Source organism: Giraffa tippelskirchi, chromosome 1 (assembly GCF_054371585.1).
Source record: "Giraffa tippelskirchi isolate mGirTip1 chromosome 1, T2T-mGirTip1v1.2.pri, whole genome shotgun sequence".
Lineage (NCBI taxonomy): Eukaryota > Metazoa > Chordata > Mammalia > Artiodactyla > Giraffidae > Giraffa > Giraffa tippelskirchi.
In genome coordinates, this window is record NC_137275.1 from 114,987,313 (window position 1) to 115,007,269 (window position 19,957).

Consider the following 19,957-nt stretch of genomic DNA (forward strand, 5'->3'; position numbering starts at 1 on the left):
TTGTTTGTTTGTTTGTTTTTGAAAAGTTCATTTTAAGCCACTTTGCTTTTATGAAAGATCTGCCTTAGTACATGTGCTCACTAATCAAAATAAATCTGACATGGACATGGTTTTTATGTAAAGGGCAATTGCTTAATTTTTATTGGAGTATTTACAATGTTGTGTTGTTTGCAATGTTGTGTTAGTTGCAAGTGTACAGGAAAGTGATTCAGTTATACATATATCCACTCTTTTTTGGTTCTTTTCCCATATAGGTCAATACAGAGTATTGAGTAGAGTCCCATGTACTATACAGTTCCTTATTAGTCATCTAGTTTATATATAATAGTGTGTATTTGTCAATCTCAGTCTTTCAATTTATCCCTCTCTCACTTACACCTTGGTAAACATAAGTTTGTTTTGTATATCTTTGACTCTATTTCTGCTTTGTAGATAAGTTCATTTGTATCCTTTTTTTAGATTCCACATATAAGTGATATCATATGATACTTGTCAATTAGTACAACAGTTTCTAGGTCCATCCATGTTGCTGAAAATGACATTATTTCATTCTTTTTATAACTGAGTAATATTCCAATATATGTGTGTACCATTCCTCTGTTGATGGACATTTATGTTGCTTCCATGTCCTGGCTAACAAATAGCTTTCTTAATGTCTGTACTGAAAATGTGATGCAACATACTTATGAAATAAGCCCATGAACATACATTGGTTCTGCTGTATAACTTTATGCAAACAGTAAAATGGGGAGGTAATAACTGTGTTGGATTCTCCATGGCTCACCCAATGGAGATTAGTATAAGGAAAAATTAGAGCCTTCACTCTTGCTATCATAGGTAGCAAGCTGATTACAGCTAGTTGCAACATAGCAATTCTTTTACATGGTCCTCTACTTCCTATGTGAACGTAACAGAGCACATAGTCCTTATTGTCTTTAAAACTTTTCTTATCATTTCTTGTTTCTGTGAAGTTCAGGTTGATAACCCTACAGATCACTTATTAAATACTCTTTAATATCAATAAACTTTATATAAGTATATTATAAATATTAGTTATTTTATGACTTTTACATTTGCATTTTATTCACTGTATTGTCAACAAGCATCAGAGAGCTATAGCTGGATGTCTGATACCCAGCATTACTAGTGTCGATACGTGTTTGTTAGTTGAATGAATAAATGAATGAAATAGTGAATATCAAATAAGTTCAGTTGGATAAATGCTGTATTTGTGGCAGAAACTGAGGTTCCACAAGTTAAATAAGGAATCAAGGAAATTACTTCACTTGTTCATATCTATTTCATCTGTAAAAATAGAAAGTTCAAAAGGCATTTCTTAGATCTGGCCTTTGGTAATGAATGCACTGATAGCATATTTCTCCATGTAGCAATACTTTTAAAATACTGACTTAATAAAATGTGGAATTCTATGCAATAAAATTCAGTGATATCTTAAAAATTAAAGACAAGTGATCACTTACATTTCTCATCATTTAAAAAATTTCATATTTTTAAAAGATAAATGGAAGCCATGAAAAATAAAATAATGTCATTCTAAATGTGATAGTGTAATAAAAATAAAAGACAGGTATTAACTGGATATATTGATGTTAACTGGATACTTATGTAAAGTATCACACTTAATTCTTACAGCTGCTGCTGCCGCTGCTGCTAAGTCGCTTTAGTCGTGTCCGACTCTGTGCAACCCCATAAACAGCAGCCCACCAGGCTCCGCCGTCCCTGGGATTCTCCAGGCAAGAATACTGGAGTGGGTTGCCACTTCCTTCTCCAATGCATGAAAGGGAAAAGTGAAAGTGAAGTCGCTCAGTCGTGCCCGACTCTTAGCGACCCCATGGACTGTAGCCTACCAGGCTCTTCCATCCATGGGATTTTCCAGGCAAGAGTACTGGAGTGGGGTGCCATTGCCTTCTCCATTCTTACAGCAAAGGTACTCAAATATAAGTACCGATGGTATTTTTGTTGTTGCTGTTCAGTTGCCCGGTCATGTCTGATTCTTTTCTACCCCATGGACTGCAGCATGCCAGGCCTCTCTGTCCCTCACCATCTCCCGAAGTTTGCCCAAGTTCATGTCCATCGCATTGGTTTGCCATCCAGCCATCTCATCCAATGATGCCCTCTTCTCCTTCTGCTCTCGTTATTTCCCAGCATCAGGGACTTTTCCAATGAGTCAGCTGTTCACATCAGATGACCAAAATACCGGAATTTCAACTTCAGCATCAGTTCTTCCAATGAGTGCTCAGGGTTGATTTCCCCGAAGATTGACTAGTTTGATCTCTTTGCTGTCCAAGGGACTCTCATGCACCATAGTTCGAAGACATCAATTTTCACAATTACAGAAACAAACACCGAGGAGTCAAATAAGTGTCCTAAGATTGCACAGGTAATCAGCAAATGATAGAACCAGATCTCCAACTTTGGGATTTCTGATTAGAGATTCTATACCACTTACATGCTGCTCTATACTGACTCACATCCACAGACAACAAAATATTAGAGGATTTATTTTGAAATTTATTTTCTAAACCATTTATTGATTGGAAAATGCATTAATGTTACCACCAAAAATTCTCATTTAAATTTTTTTTTACCATACTTTATGTTTCCTTTCTTTGTGTCACAGTTTTTATCATCAATTTTTTAAATACTTGAAATATTTATAAACTTCTTACTGACACAAATTAATCAGCAATTATAACATTATACCGCTTTGGACATCTAATTTTTTTGTCAAGACATATTATAAATGAACATATTATTAACTCAAGAAATTTATACTATTAAGTATTAATATAAACCATTAACCTCTATGAGAAGATTTGCTTATTTGTCCATTTAGAATGACTATAGGTAGAATCTTTCTAGATTTCGAAAGTTACTGGACCTGGAGTTGCTTCTTAACAACCAACTCAAATATTGGCAATTCTGTGCATCTTTAGTTTTAGGTGGTGTTCTTTTGCATCTGGCTCCCCTCCAGCATTGCCAGCTGTGTGCTGGTGACTTGTCCGCTCATCCCAAGAGACTGATGGGGATGTGGAGGCACCCTGCATCAGGGGAGTCAGGACCACTATCATGAAATGTGTGTCCTTAGGGCTCCACATGCCAAGGGGGCAGAGCACATCCATTGTCCTCTAAAACAATCAATTCTAAATATGCTTAAAAAGTAAGCTTCTGCTTACATATATATACATATATATGTAAATGGACTTTTATGGTTTTACAGGTTGCCTGATTTGAAGTTGGCTGTAATTTTATTCTGTGTTGCATCAACATCTTAGAACAATCAATAATACCATCTCAAAAACTGAGAAATGACTCTTCACCTGTTACTAAAAGGGCAATTTGCAAATTTCTCTGTACACATAAATTATATAAAGTTATATAATTTAAAATGATAAAATAAATTTAAAAATCTCTTTTTAAAAGGACTTGCAGAAAACCAGTTACAAAAGCAAATAATTCTTCTTATTGGTAAATAATAATTCACTAATATTGTTTTATTTTGAACTACCAATACTTTGATAATGGCCCCTATTTATCTTATTGTATAAGTCCGTCTAGTCAAGGCTATGGTTTTTCCAGTGGTCATGTATGGATGTGAGAGTTGGACTGTGAAGAAAGCTGAGCACTGCAAAATTAATGCTTTTGAACTGTGGTGTTGGAGAAGACTCTTAAGAGTCCCTTGGACTGCAAGGAGATCCAATCAATCCATCCTAAAAGAGATCCATCCTGGGTGTTCATTGGAAGGTCTGATGTTGAAGCTGAAACTCCAATGCTTTGGCCACCTCATGCGAAGTGTTGACTCATTGGAAAAGACCGTAATGCTTGGTAGGATTGGGGGCGGGAGGAGAAGGGGACGACAGAGGATGAGATGGTTGGATGGCATCCCCGACTGGATGGACATGGGTTTGGGTAGACTCCGGGAGTTGGTGATGGACAGAGAGGCCTGGCGTGCTGCAATTCATGGGGTCGCAAAGAGTCGGACACGACTGAGCGACTGAACTGAACTGAATACCAGACCACTTTACCTGCCTCCTGAGAAATCTGTATGCAGATCAGGAAGCAACAGTTAGAACTGGACATGGAAAAATGGATTGGTTCAAAATTGGGAAAGGAGTATGTCAAGGCTGTATATTGTCACCCTGCTTATTTAAATTATATGCAGAGTACATCATGTGAAATACTGGGCTGGATAAAGCAAAAGCTGGAATCAAGATTGCCAGGAGAAATATCAATAAACTCAGATATACAGATGACACAACCTTTATGGCAGAAAGCAAAGAAGAACTAAAGAGCCTCTTGATAAAAGTGAAAGAGGAGAGTGAAAAAGCTGACTTAAAACAACATTCAAAAAACTAAGATCATGGCATCTAGTCCCATCACTTCACGGCAAATAGATGGGGAAACAGTGGAAACAGTGAGAGACTTTATCTTCTTGGGCTCCAAAATCACTGCAGATGGTGGCTGCAGCCATGAAATTAAAAGAAGTTTATTCCTTGGAAGAAAAACTATAACCAACCTAGACAGCATATTAAAAAGCAGAGGCATACTTTGCCAACAAAAGTCCATCTAGTCAAAGCTCTGGCTTTTCCGGTAGTCATGCATGGATGTGAGAGTTGGACCATGAAGAAAGCTGAGTGACAAAGAATTGATGCTTCTGAACTGTGGTGTTGGAGACGACTCTGGAGAGTCCCTTGGACTGAAAGGAGATCCAACCAGTCAATCCTAAAGGAAATGAGTCTTGAATATTCACCGGAAGAACCGATGCTGAAGCTGAAACTCCGATACTTCGGCCACCTGATGCGAAGAACTGACTCATTAGAAAAGATCCTGATGCTGGGAAAGATTGAAGGCAGGAGGAGAAGGGGATGACAGAGAATGAGATGGTTTGATGGCATCACCAACTCGATGGACATGAGTTTGAGCAAGCTGCAGGAGTTGGTGACGGACAGCAGCCGGCGTGCTACAGTTCGTGTGGTCGCAAAGATTCAGACACTACTGAGTGACTGAACTGAACTGGTTTTTGATAAAATACCTGCACTTTGCATTTTTTATGCTTTAAAAATTTTAGACCCTGAATTGTTCTCTGGACTCTCTTAATATTAAGTGGAGGTCTAGGAAGTGTTAATTTTCATTGACCACAGAGTATGTTTGAAAATTCACTAATTTTTGAAATCTGCTGGTGGTCAAAGGTCTTAACACCCTTTGAACTTCTGATATTGAAGTAGAGAATTTTCAGTAGATAAGCCAGCCCTGATGTTATTATATTTTATCCCTTAAGATTATTTCTATTATGAGAAATTCAAGTGGGTTTAATAAATAGCCATTAGTTCAAGCTCCCTTCTTGCACATATGCCCATGTTTTGGATCTCAGCAATTTCCACTGAGATTAAAGTTTAGCCCCATCAGATTTCCACATCTGAGTGACTGAAATTATGTAAACACTTCATAAATGTAGAAAAGCTCAAATATATAAAAACTAATACCTCTGCTAGGGGAGAGGCAGCTGAATTAGATGCAGTATAACATTAGAATTCCAGGTAATACTTTTAGCCACAATCAGGCCAGTGTCCTTTTTACCTCTTTTAAAAATTTCAGCTCCTAGGTCAAAGTCTGATTGTTTCTGATTAATCCAGGACTGGTACAAAACTTTCAAAAATAATGTCGCCACATGAAGGAGTTGATAATATTGTATGGGAAATACATATACTCTAGTCAAAACAAATCCAATATTATTTTGTATTTTTGAGTATATAATTTAGCAAAATTTAAAAAATAGATATAGATTTTTATTTCCATTATAAATGCAGAAAATAAAGATATATTTTATTATTCATGAATGAAATATCACATAAATTACAGTCATATACTTTCTGTTTAGTATTCTCAAGAATATTTATGCTAATATCTCTCTGAAACAAGCAGAATTAGTAGCAGCTCCATTTCATTTATTAAACATCTATGATGCTCCAGGCACGTACTGTACTGGATTTAAAGATAATAAACATATCATGGAAATATAAACCCTTTCCTTGAGAGATACTTTAAAATGGTAGAAGAATAATAGACAAACTTACTCCCAAATCAGTTGTATTGGTAACTGCTATTTATGTACAATGAGTCTTTTTTATGTAAAGAAAGTTTGAGGGCAGTAACAGAACTGGTAGCTAGGGGATTTCTATGCATCCCCTATATTTGAGTTTGCATAACAAGCAAATTTTTGCTTTGAGTTTGCATAGCAAGTAAATTTTTGCTTACATTGTACATTTATCTGGGATAGCTTTACCTGTCTGGTGGAAAATCAGGGTTCCTGGAGTTTGGAAGGCTCAAGCCAGTTCTATCACTCTTTATTGAATGAAAGGTTCCCAAATCCTACTCAGTCCAGTGCTTATAATACAATTTTTTCTTTTTTTAAAAAAAATTTATTGGAGTATAGTTGATTTAAAATGTGGCATTCAAGCTTTGTAAAGAAGAGTGTCTGGCCCAGCTTGGGCTATGAGTCCAGCCACTGCCAGAGAGTGGGGCTGGGCAGGAGGTTTCAGCGATAGTCCCTACAAGAGTGCATGCACCTGGGAGAGGAGGGTGCTCAGAGCATACAAGAATGCATGCACCATGGAGAGGAGGGCACTCAGAGAATACAAGAGTGAATCTCAGGGCTGGGGCAATGGGATGACCCAGAGGGATGGGATGGGGAGGGAGGTGGGAAGGGGGTTCAGGATGGGGAACACATGTAAACCCATGGCTGATTCATGTCAATGTATGGCAAAAACTACTACAATATTGTAAAGTAATTAGCCCCCAACTAAAATAAATAAATTTATTAAAAAAAAAAAAAGAGTGAATGCCCTGGGGAGAGGAGGGCGCTCAGAGCATAAAAGAGTGTGAGCCCTGGGGAGAGGAGGGCACTCAGAGCATACAAGAGTGCATGCCCTGGGGAGAGGAGGCTGCTCAGAGCATACAAGAGTGAATACCCTGGGGAGAGGAGGGCACTCAGAGCATACAAGAGTGAATGCCCTGGGGAGAGGAGGGCACTCAGAGCATACAAGAGTGCATGCACGGGGGAGAGGAGGGCACTCAGAAGAGGGCATCCCAGATCCAGAGTAGAATTTAGGATAGTGGGCTTAAAGGTCCTAGGCATTAACTTACCAACTGACACATCTTTATTGCAAGATTTTTTTTTTTTTTTGGTCAATTAAAAACAGAGCTGTATTGAGTTCTTATTTAGGTATAGTTATTTACCAGTGCTTTTATTTCCCTGGGATAGATTCCCAGGGGTGAGATTATTGCATAAAATGATATTTTAAATTTTAACAGATGTTGCAAAATGGTTTTTTTTTTGTTGTTGTTCAAATGATACTTCAGAAATTAACAGACCTGCTAGTAATTTTTAAGAGAATTCCTTCTTCTTACCCACCAGCAATAGAAGCTATTGTTCTTTTCCATTTTGCCAGCATAATGGATATAAAGCATTGTTTTAGTACCTCAATTTTCATTCTCCTGACTGCTTGTGATTTTAAGTATGTTGTCATAGGCATATTAACAATCTGTAGTTACTTTTTATTCATTTTAATTCTTGACTTTTGCTTAATTTTTGTTGTTGCTGTTGTTGTTGGGATTCTTTCTGTTACCATTTTGTGTGTATGCGTGAATAGACAAAGCCTTGCCTTCCTAGGTGATTCAGATCATAAAAAATCTGCCTGCAATGCAGGAGATCCAGGTTCAATCTCTTGAGAAGGGAACGGCTACCCACTTCAGTATTCTTGCCTAGAGAATTCCATGGACAGAGGAGCCTGGCAGGCTACATTCCATGTGTTGCAAAGAGTCGGACCTGACTTAGCAACTATCATTTTGACTGTTGTAGAAACTGAACTATATCAGTCTTCTGTACTTTTTGCATTTTTCCAACATAATATAACCAAATGCCACTTACCGCTTCTGATTCCTATATTATATAGATCTCTCTCACCCCAAAATTGCATTTATAATATAGGCTCATTTCAAAGACTTTTTATTACTTTTTACATTTTAGACTTTGTTTTATTGTTTTATATACTCTGGCTGTAAATGTCATTTGATATGGGTTTACTTTTTCTTGTCCAGAAGCATTTATTATATTACCTATCATTTCAATATTAATTTGACTACTAGTTTTATTAAATGTGAAATTCTTATACTTATTTCTGGGTTTTGTATTCTGGATCTTACTGACTTTTGATTAGGATTTCCCTGGTAGCTCAGCTGGTAAGGAATCCACCTGCCATGCAGGAGTCCCCGGTTCAATTCCTGGGTTGGGAAGATCCCCTGGAGAAGCACTAGGCTACCCACTTCAATATTCTTGGGCTTCCCTGGTGGCTCAGATGGTAAAGAATCCACCTGCAATGTGGGAGACCTGGGTTCAATCCATGGGTCAGGAAGATCCCCTGGAGGAGGGCATGGCGACCCACTCCAGTATTCTTGCCTGGAGAATCCCATGGACAGAGGAGCCTGGCGACGTAGAGTTCATGGGGTTGCAAAGAGTCAGACATAATTTATTACATCAACTATCATTTCAATATTAACTTTACTACTAGCTTGGTCACATGTGAGGTTCTTATACATATTTCTGGGTCTTCTATCCTGAGTTTCAGAATTTTGATTAATTTTTATGCCAATACCATACTGACTTAAGGACAGTGACTTTATATGGGCAGCACCTAGCATAAGGAGATGTCCTTTTTTCAGTATTTTTTAATCTATTCTCAGACATTTCTTTTTATATACATGTTCTTTAAAATCATTTTATCTGTTTTTTTTCTACTTCAAAAAAAAGAAATAAATTTCATTTGAGACTTTATTGAACCCACATTCTATTTACATGTCAATTTATAGAGGATCTATATTTTATGAAATATTCTTGCCATTAAAGAATGCTTTAAGATCATGATTTATACTCCTCAATAAGATATCATATTTTATATTCTAATAAGATTTTAAGAGATCCTTCTCATATTTATTCTTAAGTGTTTTATAGGTTTGGGTTTTCTTTTTACACTTCTGGATATTTATACCTAGAAGAGAGAAAGCTATTCATTTTGCAGTATTTCCATTAGGAGAGACTAAACTGTTATATAAAGAAATCCAAAAATGTGGTGACCCCAAAGAAATACAAATTCATTTATCTCTTGTGACTGTTTAGAATGTACATTACAAATTAGCAGATGGCTCTTCACTGATGGTCATTAAGGGACTCAGGGGAATTCAGCTCTACCACCTTTAATTTGTGCTTCTTGGCTTGCTCCAACAGACTCCAACCTTACATAGATCAGCAGAAGAGAGCATGGAGTAAAGTTCAGATTTATGGGACAAGCAGAAAGCTGACAAATGTTAGCTCTGCCCACATCTCACTGGAGGGAATTTGGCCATAGGCAAGCTGTAATTGGAAGGAACCCTAGGAGATGTAACACGACAGGGATAATGCATACCTGGTCACCACTTTCTTAGTACAGAAGAAGGGATAGTGGGTTTTAGGAAATTTGTAGACTCTGCCACGGTATACATATTCTCTATCTAGCCATTGTACTAAAGTCTCATTAACTGCAGTTTCCTTTTATAACTAGAGGCAGTTGGAATTTATATAATGTTATATTTATCAAGAAGAGAAAATGGCTTATTTATAGTTTTTATGAATAATATTTCAAATATTTTATTTTTTTGTTGTTAGTTTGTTAGAAACTCTAAGTTAAGATGAATAATAATAGCAAGAGCAAGTATCTCATGCTTCCCTGGTGGCTCAGTGGTAGAGAGTCTTCCTGCCAATGCAGGACATGGGTTCCATCCCTGATTCACGAAGACCTCACATGCCATAGAGCAACCAAGCCAATGTAGCATAACTATTGAGCCTGTGCTCGAGAGCCCAGGTGCCACAGCTCTGAAGCCACTGCAGTGAAGAGCCTGCAGACTGCAACTAGAGAGCAGACCCGTTCAGCAAAAGGGAGAAAAGCCCACGTGCAGCAAGGAAGACCCAGAGCAGCCAGAGTAAATAAAACTACACACAAAAGAGCAAGTACCCCTAAAAGAATATCTTTAAATAACATAATTTTAGTATTTTTCCATTTAAGATAATATTTGATAATGATTTTTAAGATATTATCGTTATCACTTTAAAGATTTCCTTCAATTTTTACTTTACTTAAAGCTTACATTGTAGTAAGAGTGCCAGGTTTGTTAAACACCTTAACTACAGGATCATAATGTTTTTCTCTTTCAAAGAATTATTGATCAATTTCCTGACAAGGAAATATCCGGAATAAATCTTATTTTATTCCTTGAGCATTTTTTCGTACACTGCTGGTGTATCAAAAATACACGCTACTATTAGATACATTATTAGATACATTTTAATATGTTAAAGGAATTTTTTTTCATCTTTAGTCCCAAATAAGACCATAGTATAGGCTTCCCAGGTGGCACAGTGGTAAAGAATCCACGTGCCAATGCAAGAGATGCAAGAGTGAAGATTCGATCCTTGGGATGGGAATATCCCCTGAAGAAGGAAATGGCAACACACTCCAATATTCTTATCTTGAAAATTCCATGGACAGAGGAGCCTGGTGGGCTCCAGCCCATGGGATCACAAAGAGACAGACACAACTGAACACAAGACCATAGTATAACTTTCTTTTCTTTTTCTTTTTTTATTTTTGATACTGTCTTAACACATTAGAAGTTTCATTTATACAGAGTTCATAATACAGATTAGGCAATTTTATGTTCTTATGGTCAAGAATAATGTAACTAAAACTGTAATTATGTTTTCTTGAAAAGTAAGTGTATGGAAAGAGCAAATTAGCCAAAATGGTATGGTCAGACTCTCTCGCTCCACAGCCTCTTGCTCTGGCCCCACATTTTGTAAATAATGATTAGGTAACAGCTGAGATCATTTGTAGCCTGCACGTGCATGTCACAAAGTATTCACCTGGTCACGGGCTGTGTGTAGCATGCATATATGTGAGCTCCACCTAGAAAGTGGGGGCATTTTACCACTGTGGCCCAGCTGTGTCTGCTGCGTCAGCCAGAAGAGAACACTGTTACGGCGGCTGTACAGCCAGGGGAGAGGTTGTGCTGTATTGTGTCATGTTATGGCTGCTGCTAAGGCTGCTGGGCCGGTCAGGAGAGAATAAACGTGTCTGCAGTTCCTGTGGCTCCTCAAGTCTTCTTTCAGCCTCTTAACTCACGCTTTGCCTACCCTGGGTTTAGTGAACAGTGCGAACAAGGTGAACAGCAAGACAACTGACCTCACGAACAGGATCAGCAATACAGTAGGATACAACTCAGAACGTCACTGGTGGCCCAGTGGCTAAGACTCTGTGCACCCAATACAGGAGGCCCAGATTCAAACCTTGGTTAGGGAACTAGATCCCATATGCCACAGCTAAGACCCGCACTACCAAGTAAGTGAATAAAAAACAAATATTAAAAAAAAGATATAGCTCAATTGTGAAGTGATCATGCCCTTATCCTTTGTAGGGCATATAGACTTTTATTTACTTATCCAATCTCCTCTTGGTTAAATATCTATACAAATTTTCCTCTTTTTGAATAAATTCTGACAACTTTTATTTTGCTAGAATGTGATTCATTTCCTTTAGGTTTTCAAATTTGTTGTAATAACATTACATGTAGCATTCTTTTACTTTTTTTTTAAATCTTTTCTGTTTCTCTGATTATATCCCTTCTTATTTCTTACATATTTCTGCTCTCCTAAATAAGTTTTTAAAAGTCTTATGGGGAATTCATCTACTTTGTAATTATTTTCGAAAACATGTTATAAAAATATTTCTTTATTCTTACTTATGTCAATGTAATGAGTTTTAGCTTTTATATTTTATTGTTTTTACTAAATTTAAAAAAACATTAGTTTTGCTACTGTGTTTTTCAATAATGAAGGCCTTTAAAGTCATTAAATTTTATCTGGATATAGCTTTTGTTGTGTTACTTAAGTCTTAGTATAACATTTTCCAGAATTTCTGGCTATAATTTTCCAAAAGTTTTCATTTCTTTGAACCAAGCCTTATCTTAAAATGTGTTAGTTTTCAGGTGATCAAGATTTATTAGTAACATTTCAAATTTTTATTTCTAATTTTACTGGCTCAATATCAAGAGAGGTACCCTATAAAATCTCTACTTGGAGATTTTTTGAGGTACTACTTGAAGCCGATAAATTTTAAATATTTCATAGGCATTTTTAAAAGTATTTTTTATCTAAAGGACATGAAGGATCTAAATATAAGATCAGAAACTATAAAACTCCTAGAGGAAAACAGGCAAAACACTCTCTGACATAAATCACAGCAGGATCCTCTATGACCCACCTCCCAGAATATTGGAAATAAAAGCAAAAATAAATAAATTTATTTTTTAAAAAAAGCAAAAATAAAGAAATGGGAGCTAATTAAAATTAAAAGCTTCTGAACAACAAAGGAAACTATAAGCAAGGTGAAAAGGCAGCCCTCAAAATGGGAGAAAATAATAGCAAATAAAGCAACTGACAAAGAGTTAATCTCAAAAATATACAAACAGCTCACGCAGCTCAATTCCAGAAAAATAAACGACCCAATCAAAAAGTGGGCCAAAGAACTAAACAGACAGTTCTCCAAAGAAGACATACAGATGGCTAACAAACACATGAAAAGATGCTCAACATCACTCATTATCAGAGAAATGCAAATCAAAACCACAATGAGGTACCATTTCACGCCCGTCAGAATGGCTGCTATCCAAAAACCTACAAGCAATAAATGCTGGAGAGGGTGTGGAGAAAAGGGAACCCTCTTACACTGTTGGTGGGAATGTAAACTAGTACAACCACTATGGAGAACAGTGTGGAGATTTCTCAAAAAACTGGAAATAGAACTGCCATATGACCCAGCAATCCCACTGCTGGGCATACACACCGAGGAAACCAGAACTGAAAGAGACACGTGTACCTCAATGTTCATCGCAGCACTGTTTATAATAGCCAGGACATGGAAGCAACCCAGATGTCCATTGGCAGACGAATGGATAAGAAAGCTGTGGTACATATACACAATGGAATATTAGTTCAGTTCAGTCGCTCAGTCGTGACTGACTCTTTGTGACCCCATGAATAGCAGCACGCCAGGCCTCCCTGTCCATCACCAACTCCCGGAGTTTACCCAAACTCATGTCCATCGAGTCGGTGATGCCATCCAACCATCTCATCCTGTTTCGTCCCCTTCTCCTCCTGCCCCCAATCCTTCCCAGCATTAGGTTCTTTTCCAATGAGTCAACTCTTTGCATGAGGTGGCCAAAGTATTGGAGTTTCAGCTTCAACATCAGTCCTTCCAATGAACACCCAGGACTGATCTCCTTTAGGATGGACTGGTTGGATCTCCTTGCAGTCCAAAGGACTCTCAAGAGTCTTCTCCAACACAACAGTTCAAAAGCATCAATTCTTCGGTGCTCAGCTTTCTTCACCGTCCAACTCTCACATCCATACATGACCACTGGAAAAACCATAGCCTTGACTAGATGGACCTTTGTTGGCAAACTAATGTCTCTGCTTTTAAATATGCTATCTAGGTTGGTCACAACCTTCCTTCCAAGGAGTAAGCGTCTTTTAATTTCATGGCTGCAATCACCATCAGCAGCGATTTTGCAGCCCCCAAAAATAAAGTCTGACACTGTTTCCACTGTTTCCCCTGGAATATTACTCAGCATTAAAAAGAATACTTTCGAATCAGTTCTAATGAGGTGGATGAAACTGGAGCCTATTATACAGAGTGAAGTAAGTCAGATTAAAAAAAAAAAAAACACCAATACAGTACTAACGCATATATATGGAATTTAGAAAGATGGTAAAGATAACCCTATATGTGTGACAGCAAAAGAGGCACAGATGTATAGAGCAGTCTTTTGGACTCTGTGGGAGAGGGCGAGGGTGGGATGATTTGGGAGAATGGCATTGAAACATGTATATTATCATATGTGAAATGTATCGCCAGTCCAGGTTTGATGCATGCCACGGGGTGCTTGGGGCTGGTGCACTAGGATGACCCAGAGGGATGGGATGGGGAGGGAGGTTGGAGGGGGGCTCAGGATGGGGAACACATGTACATCCATGGCAGATTCATTTCAATGTATGGCAAAACCAATACAATATTGTAAAGTAATTAGCCTCCAATTAAAATAAATAATTTTTTTTAAAAAGGACATGAGATTTTTAATAAATATATTAATTGAGTTTTATTATATTATTCAATGTCTCTGTGTCATTTTTTTTTTGTTTACAAGCCACATTGCTTTCAAAGACTTTTCTTCAATTTTAAGCTTCAATTCTTTAATTGTTTAACAGAAATAGTTTCATGATCAACTTAGAATTTTTCAGATGATTCTCAAAATTACCTCATTTTTTCTTCTTTAAAATATTCTTGTCTTTTAGCCTCGGGTGGGGTGGACAAAGGAAGAAAACTGTAGAACACCATCATATCTGTTGTCTGATTAGTGGTCTGAAATTGTCTTATTCTGATTTCTGCACTCAGAAATACATTTCTTTTTCCTTCAAAAACAAACAAAAATCCTCCCTCAAGCTTCTTTCCTTCCCTCTCCTGATTACTGGTATGATATAGAGAGTAGTATTCTGTAGATAAATACAAGTCCACTGTATCATACATTCTTTAACACAGAGTATTCCACTTTAAAGGAACTATGTCATTTTCCTTAGATTATAGTGTTAAATGAGTAAGAACAATTTAGTAGTGATTTCCCTATTTGGTAATCATTTATTCTTGCTGGTGATGAAAATCAAACTTTGATTAGTAAGGTCAAATTTTAAAAATTATCCTATGTTAATAAATAGTAAAGTAATGCTTAAAATTCTCCAAGCCAGGCTTCAGCAATATGTGAACCATGAAATTCCAGATGTTCAAGCTGGTTTTAGAAAAGGCAGAGGAACCAGAGATCAAATGGCCAACATCCGATGGATCATCGAAAAAGCAAGAGAGTTCCAGAGAAACATCTATTTCTGCTTTATTGACTATGCCAAAGCCTTTGACTGTATGGATCACAATAAACTGTGGAAAATTCTGAAAGAGATGGGCATACAAGACCACCTGACCTGCCTCTTGAGAAACCTGTATGCAGGTCAGGAAGCAACAGTTAGAACTGGACATGGAACAACAGACTGGTTCCAAATAGGAAAAGGAGTACATCAAGGCTGTTTATTGTCACCCTGCTTATTTAACTTATATGCAGAGTACATCATGAGAAATGCTGGGCTGGTGGAAGCACAAGCTAGAATCAAGATTGTCTGGAGAAATATCAATAACTTCAGATATGCAGATGACACCACCCTTATGGCAGAAAGTGAAGAAGAACTAAAGAGCCTCTTAATGAAAGTGATAGAGGAAAAAAAAAAAAAAAAAAGAAAGTGATAGAGGAGAGTGAAAAACTTGGCTTAAAGCTCAACATTTAGAAAACTAAGATCATGGCATCCAGTCCCACCACTTCATTGCAAATAGATGGGGAAACAGTGGAAACAGTGGCTGACTTTATTTTTCTGGGCTCCAAAATCACTGCAGATGGTGACTGCAGCCATGAAATTAAAAGACGCTTACTCTGTGGAAGGAAAGTTCTGACAAACTTAGACAGCATATTAAAAATCAGAGACATCACTTTGCCAACAAAGGTCCGTATAGTCAAGCTTATGGTTTGTCCAGTGGTCATGTATAGATGTGAGAGTTGGACTATAAGGAAAGCTGAGTGCTGAAGAATTGATGCTTTTGAACTGTGGTGTTGGAGAAGACTCTTGAGAGTCCCTTGGACTGCAAGGAGATCCAACCAGTCCGTTCTAAAAGTCCTGGGTGTTCGTTGGAAGGACTGATGTTGAAGCTGAAACTCTAACACTTTGGCCACCTGATGCGAAGAGCTGACTCATTGGAAAAGACCCTGATGCTGGGAAAGATTGAGGGCAGGAAGAGAAGGGGACAACAGGGGATGAGATGGCTGGATGACATCATCGACTCAATGGACATGGGTTTGGGTAAACTCCGGGAGTTGGTGATGGACAGGGAGGCCTGGCTTGCTGTCATTGATGGGGTCACAAAGAGTTGGACACGACTGAGCAAATGAACTGAACTGAACTGAATAATAATAATCACAAAAAAGTTATCAATGTCAGATACATTAAAAATTATAAACTTTTAAAAAGATTTTAAAACATTTATGAAATTAGAAGTCTCTCTCCCTGCATGCCATGAATAAGCTGCTAAGATTGATCTACTAAAATATCTCATCAACATTATTGCTTCACGATCCCATAATTTTTGTGTAGATTTGTCTGGAACTCTTGTTGGTTTCAACCTGTAGTGACCTACAAGGTCATTATCATTTGGGTACCAGTAAGTTACATTATATTCTGCGACAGCTTCTGTTTAATCTAAGGTAAAGAATTTAAACCGATCATAATGAGGTATGACAATTATATTTCACTGATTTAGAAAAAAAGAACACATCCCAGCAATAGTAATGGGACAAACCACCCAATTAATCAGTAGCAATTGGACAGTTTGCTTTGGAAGTTTTCCATGAGGGAAAGAAAGTGCTTCTGGTGCTTTGCTTTGAAAGCAAGGCAGACTGAAATTCCCTAATCCTCTTTGGTAGAGAGCAATTTGATTTTCCATTCTTAAGTTTTATATGCCAGAATCTAATCCACAATGGAGGTGGAATTGCAGGACAGAGAAACTAGGGTGTTTATATTAAAATTACAGATCTAGTAACTTGTGATGATTATCATGATTTTTGAGGGAGCTCTTTGGGTGTTTCCTCTATCTGTGAATAATAATGGAAATACTATAATCTTGTAATCTATAAATTTTTTCATCTATAACTCATTCAATCCAGCCCCCAATATATTATTTACCCATTTCACAGGGAGGAATTTAGAGGCCTGGGATCTTGAATACACTCCTGCTAGAACTAGTGCAGAAGCACAAGTCTAGTTCACATCAAAACCCCAAATTTTACATCACTGCAGGTGAGCAATAGGGTAACCTCTCTGTTCCCAAGTGTTAACTGGAATAAAAATAATAGAGACCTTAGCCATGGAAAAATGCTAGCCTTTGTCTAAGCTTGTTTATTTCCTTCAATGCCTAACCTTGTATTAAAAGAGAATAGAACTAATGGATTTCAAGGTAAAAGATCTTTTGAAATATGAAATAATCCAGCAGGTGTTTCCCACACCACTAGATCAGGAGCTGCTGCAATAGTTATCTGCTTATTATAGCCCCATGATGAATTCACAATTGTGGAAGGACCTGACCCTCATTTTTATCTCAAAACACTGAAGAGTCCCATTTGGTTGGAAAAAGTAGGTAACCTGATGTTAAATCCAATTTGTATAGTACTTCTTAGTTCTTGCTGAAGCACCCTTCAATTCTAGTTCTTTGGTTAGATTCTCAAATATCACATAAATATAGGAAACACAGTAAAACAACCAGGACAACCAAACTCCCCTCTAGTCTGTTATATCATTTGACCTCTCTTCTATCAAGTAGCATGTCAAAATTATGAATTTCACTGAGAAGAAAAGATGGATTAGTTTTGTTTTCTTGTCTGTAGAAAAGGAGTTGAAGTGTCAGTAGAAAAGTACCTCTCTCCATCATCAGAGGAAGCTAATCAAGGAAAAATGTCTTCGGGGAACACACACATTAATCTCCAGCTGGATCACAGGGCTGTTACAAGGTGGAACTAATCGTAAAGTTGTGACTCATCTCTGTCTGTAATAACATGTTTCACAGAGACATTCATGGTTGTATGAGACGGAAGTTGCATGTAAAGGAAAAAGCACTGTTCAGCTGTAATGCCTGCAAGCCTGCGCCAGACTCAATGACTTTTCAGTGGACGGCAGCCACTGTGTTTCCACAATAACACATTGCCATGTCCCCTCATCACAGTGTTTCTGAAAACTGTCTCCAGCAGTCATCGCCAGGCAATTTCAGACCTACAGCTTGTTATAAAAACTTAGTTTTCAAAAATGACTTCTGTCAAGATGCACTCTAGTTGTCTACTCTGATCCACTGTGGTATTGAGTCCATGTGCTCAGAAATATTTTTTAAAAGATTTCTAAAGTGATAAATACAGACCTTTCACAAAATATTGGTTTCCAGAACAGGGTCTTTCAAGGTTTTCTACACTGAAGGAAAGATGTGCTGTGATCTCTTGGTACGTGTAACTTGCATAGCACCCACACATTCTGATTTGCAGATCAGTTACCCACCAGCAGATAACCGGTGGAGTGGGAAGAGTGACTGACCTGGCAGAGGCCCTGTGCTGGCCCTGGCTCGGGCAGCGCTCTGTGGGTGCAGGCAGCACAATGCCTATGATCTTCCAATGATGGGTGCCACTTGTCAGAGGCCCTTTTTACTTTAAAATTGTATGACTCTTTTTTATAAAAATATATATTCAAGAGCTTTTTGCATGCTTCTTTTCTCCTAAATTGAAAATTCCTTAGGAGGCAAGAACAGAGGCATAATTTTTAAAATTTATTTTTTAACCTTTAAATTTTAAAATATTTTTAATTTAAAGAATTGCCTTTTAAATTGTCTTTAAGCTTTTATCTCATTTTTAAAATAAGAGAAAAGATAAATAAAGTGTATTGTAGAAGAATACAAGTTAGATGGTATGTACCATTTACCAAATATTGCATACAAATGCAATATTTACTGACACTGAGAACCAAAATTTACTCAGAATTTCCTGGTAGCCAAAGCCAAAAAATAAATAATGAACTATATTTTCATTTCTAAATCTATTTCAAAGGAACTGCATATATTTTTCTAGAGAAATAAGCATTTCCTGGAAATAAATATTCCTAGGTTGGTATAAACCCTGGTACTAATTGAAATATTTTTTAAAAAGACACTAACATGTACTATAGAAATAAAATTTGGTGTGAGAAATACTATCTTGTGTAAGCAGTTTTTATATCTGTCAGAAAAGTAAGAAGGACATCTACGTTTTGGCCTGTGCTATGCTTTCTTTTCTCAGCAAAAAAGATTATTGCTATATTTTAATCAATGTCTCTAATTTTATTTTTCAGAATGACAAATCCCCAAGGCGATCTGCAAGTCGATCAAGTAATATTTCAAAAGTAGGTGAAGTATATTCATTTCCTTGTTTATTGATTTACATATTTTATGAGTTCAAGTAAATATTTTATAATGTTTTACCTGCAATTGTTATCTGTGACCAATGTACAAATATGACTTGCTAATGGTAATAACTATTTTAACGGTTTACTGTGATAAAAGGACATACTTTCTCACAACAAAATGAGTGAAGCTATTTTTTCCTCTTCAGTGTTGTATGCAAAAAATAATTTTCTGCTTTCAAAGTGTCACTCAAAACATGTTAATTCTCTCACTTGAGCTCAGAGAGCTGCCACACAAATCAGTGGAATCTGTCAAACATCATGGTACAATTTGAGTGAACTCAATTTTTCCAGGAGTTTGGGCTCAACTATGCTGGAACTTAACCAGGACAAGTTTTCGAAAGCAGTTTAAGACATTAGTTTCGTAAGATATTTGCTTTAAAGAGTCAATGGTTGAAAAAAATCATATTGCTCCCTAGATTATCTATAAATCCAAGCAAGACACCAGAGTATTGAAAAGCTTATGGCATAGGAGAGATATTCTGGATTTTTATTTCACCTTGAAAACAAAAATTCAGTTCAGTTCAGTAGCTCAGTTGTGTCCAAATCTTTGCGACCCCATGGACTGCAGCACATCAGGCCTCCCTATCCATCACTAACTCCCGGAGTTTACTCAAACTCATGTCCATTGTGTCAGTGATGCCACCCAACCATCTCATCCTCCCTTGTCCCCTTCTCCTTCTGCCTTCCTTCTTTCCCAGTATCAGGGTCTTTTCAAATGAGTCAATTCTT

General features: G+C 37.3%; 1 protein-coding gene across 2 annotated transcripts in view; it reads left to right on the top strand.

Moving 5' to 3' along the window:
* MARCHF1 (membrane associated ring-CH-type finger 1) overlaps positions 1-19,957 on the top strand; it is a 444,124-nt gene that overhangs the window by 176,017 nt on the left and 248,150 nt on the right. For both annotated transcript variants that reach the window (XM_081563691.1, XM_081563818.1), the window contains exon 2: positions 19,115-19,165. In XM_081563691.1, the coding sequence (XP_081419817.1) occupies positions 19,115-19,165 (51 nt within the window). The remainder of the gene's footprint in view (positions 1-19,114; positions 19,166-19,957) is intronic.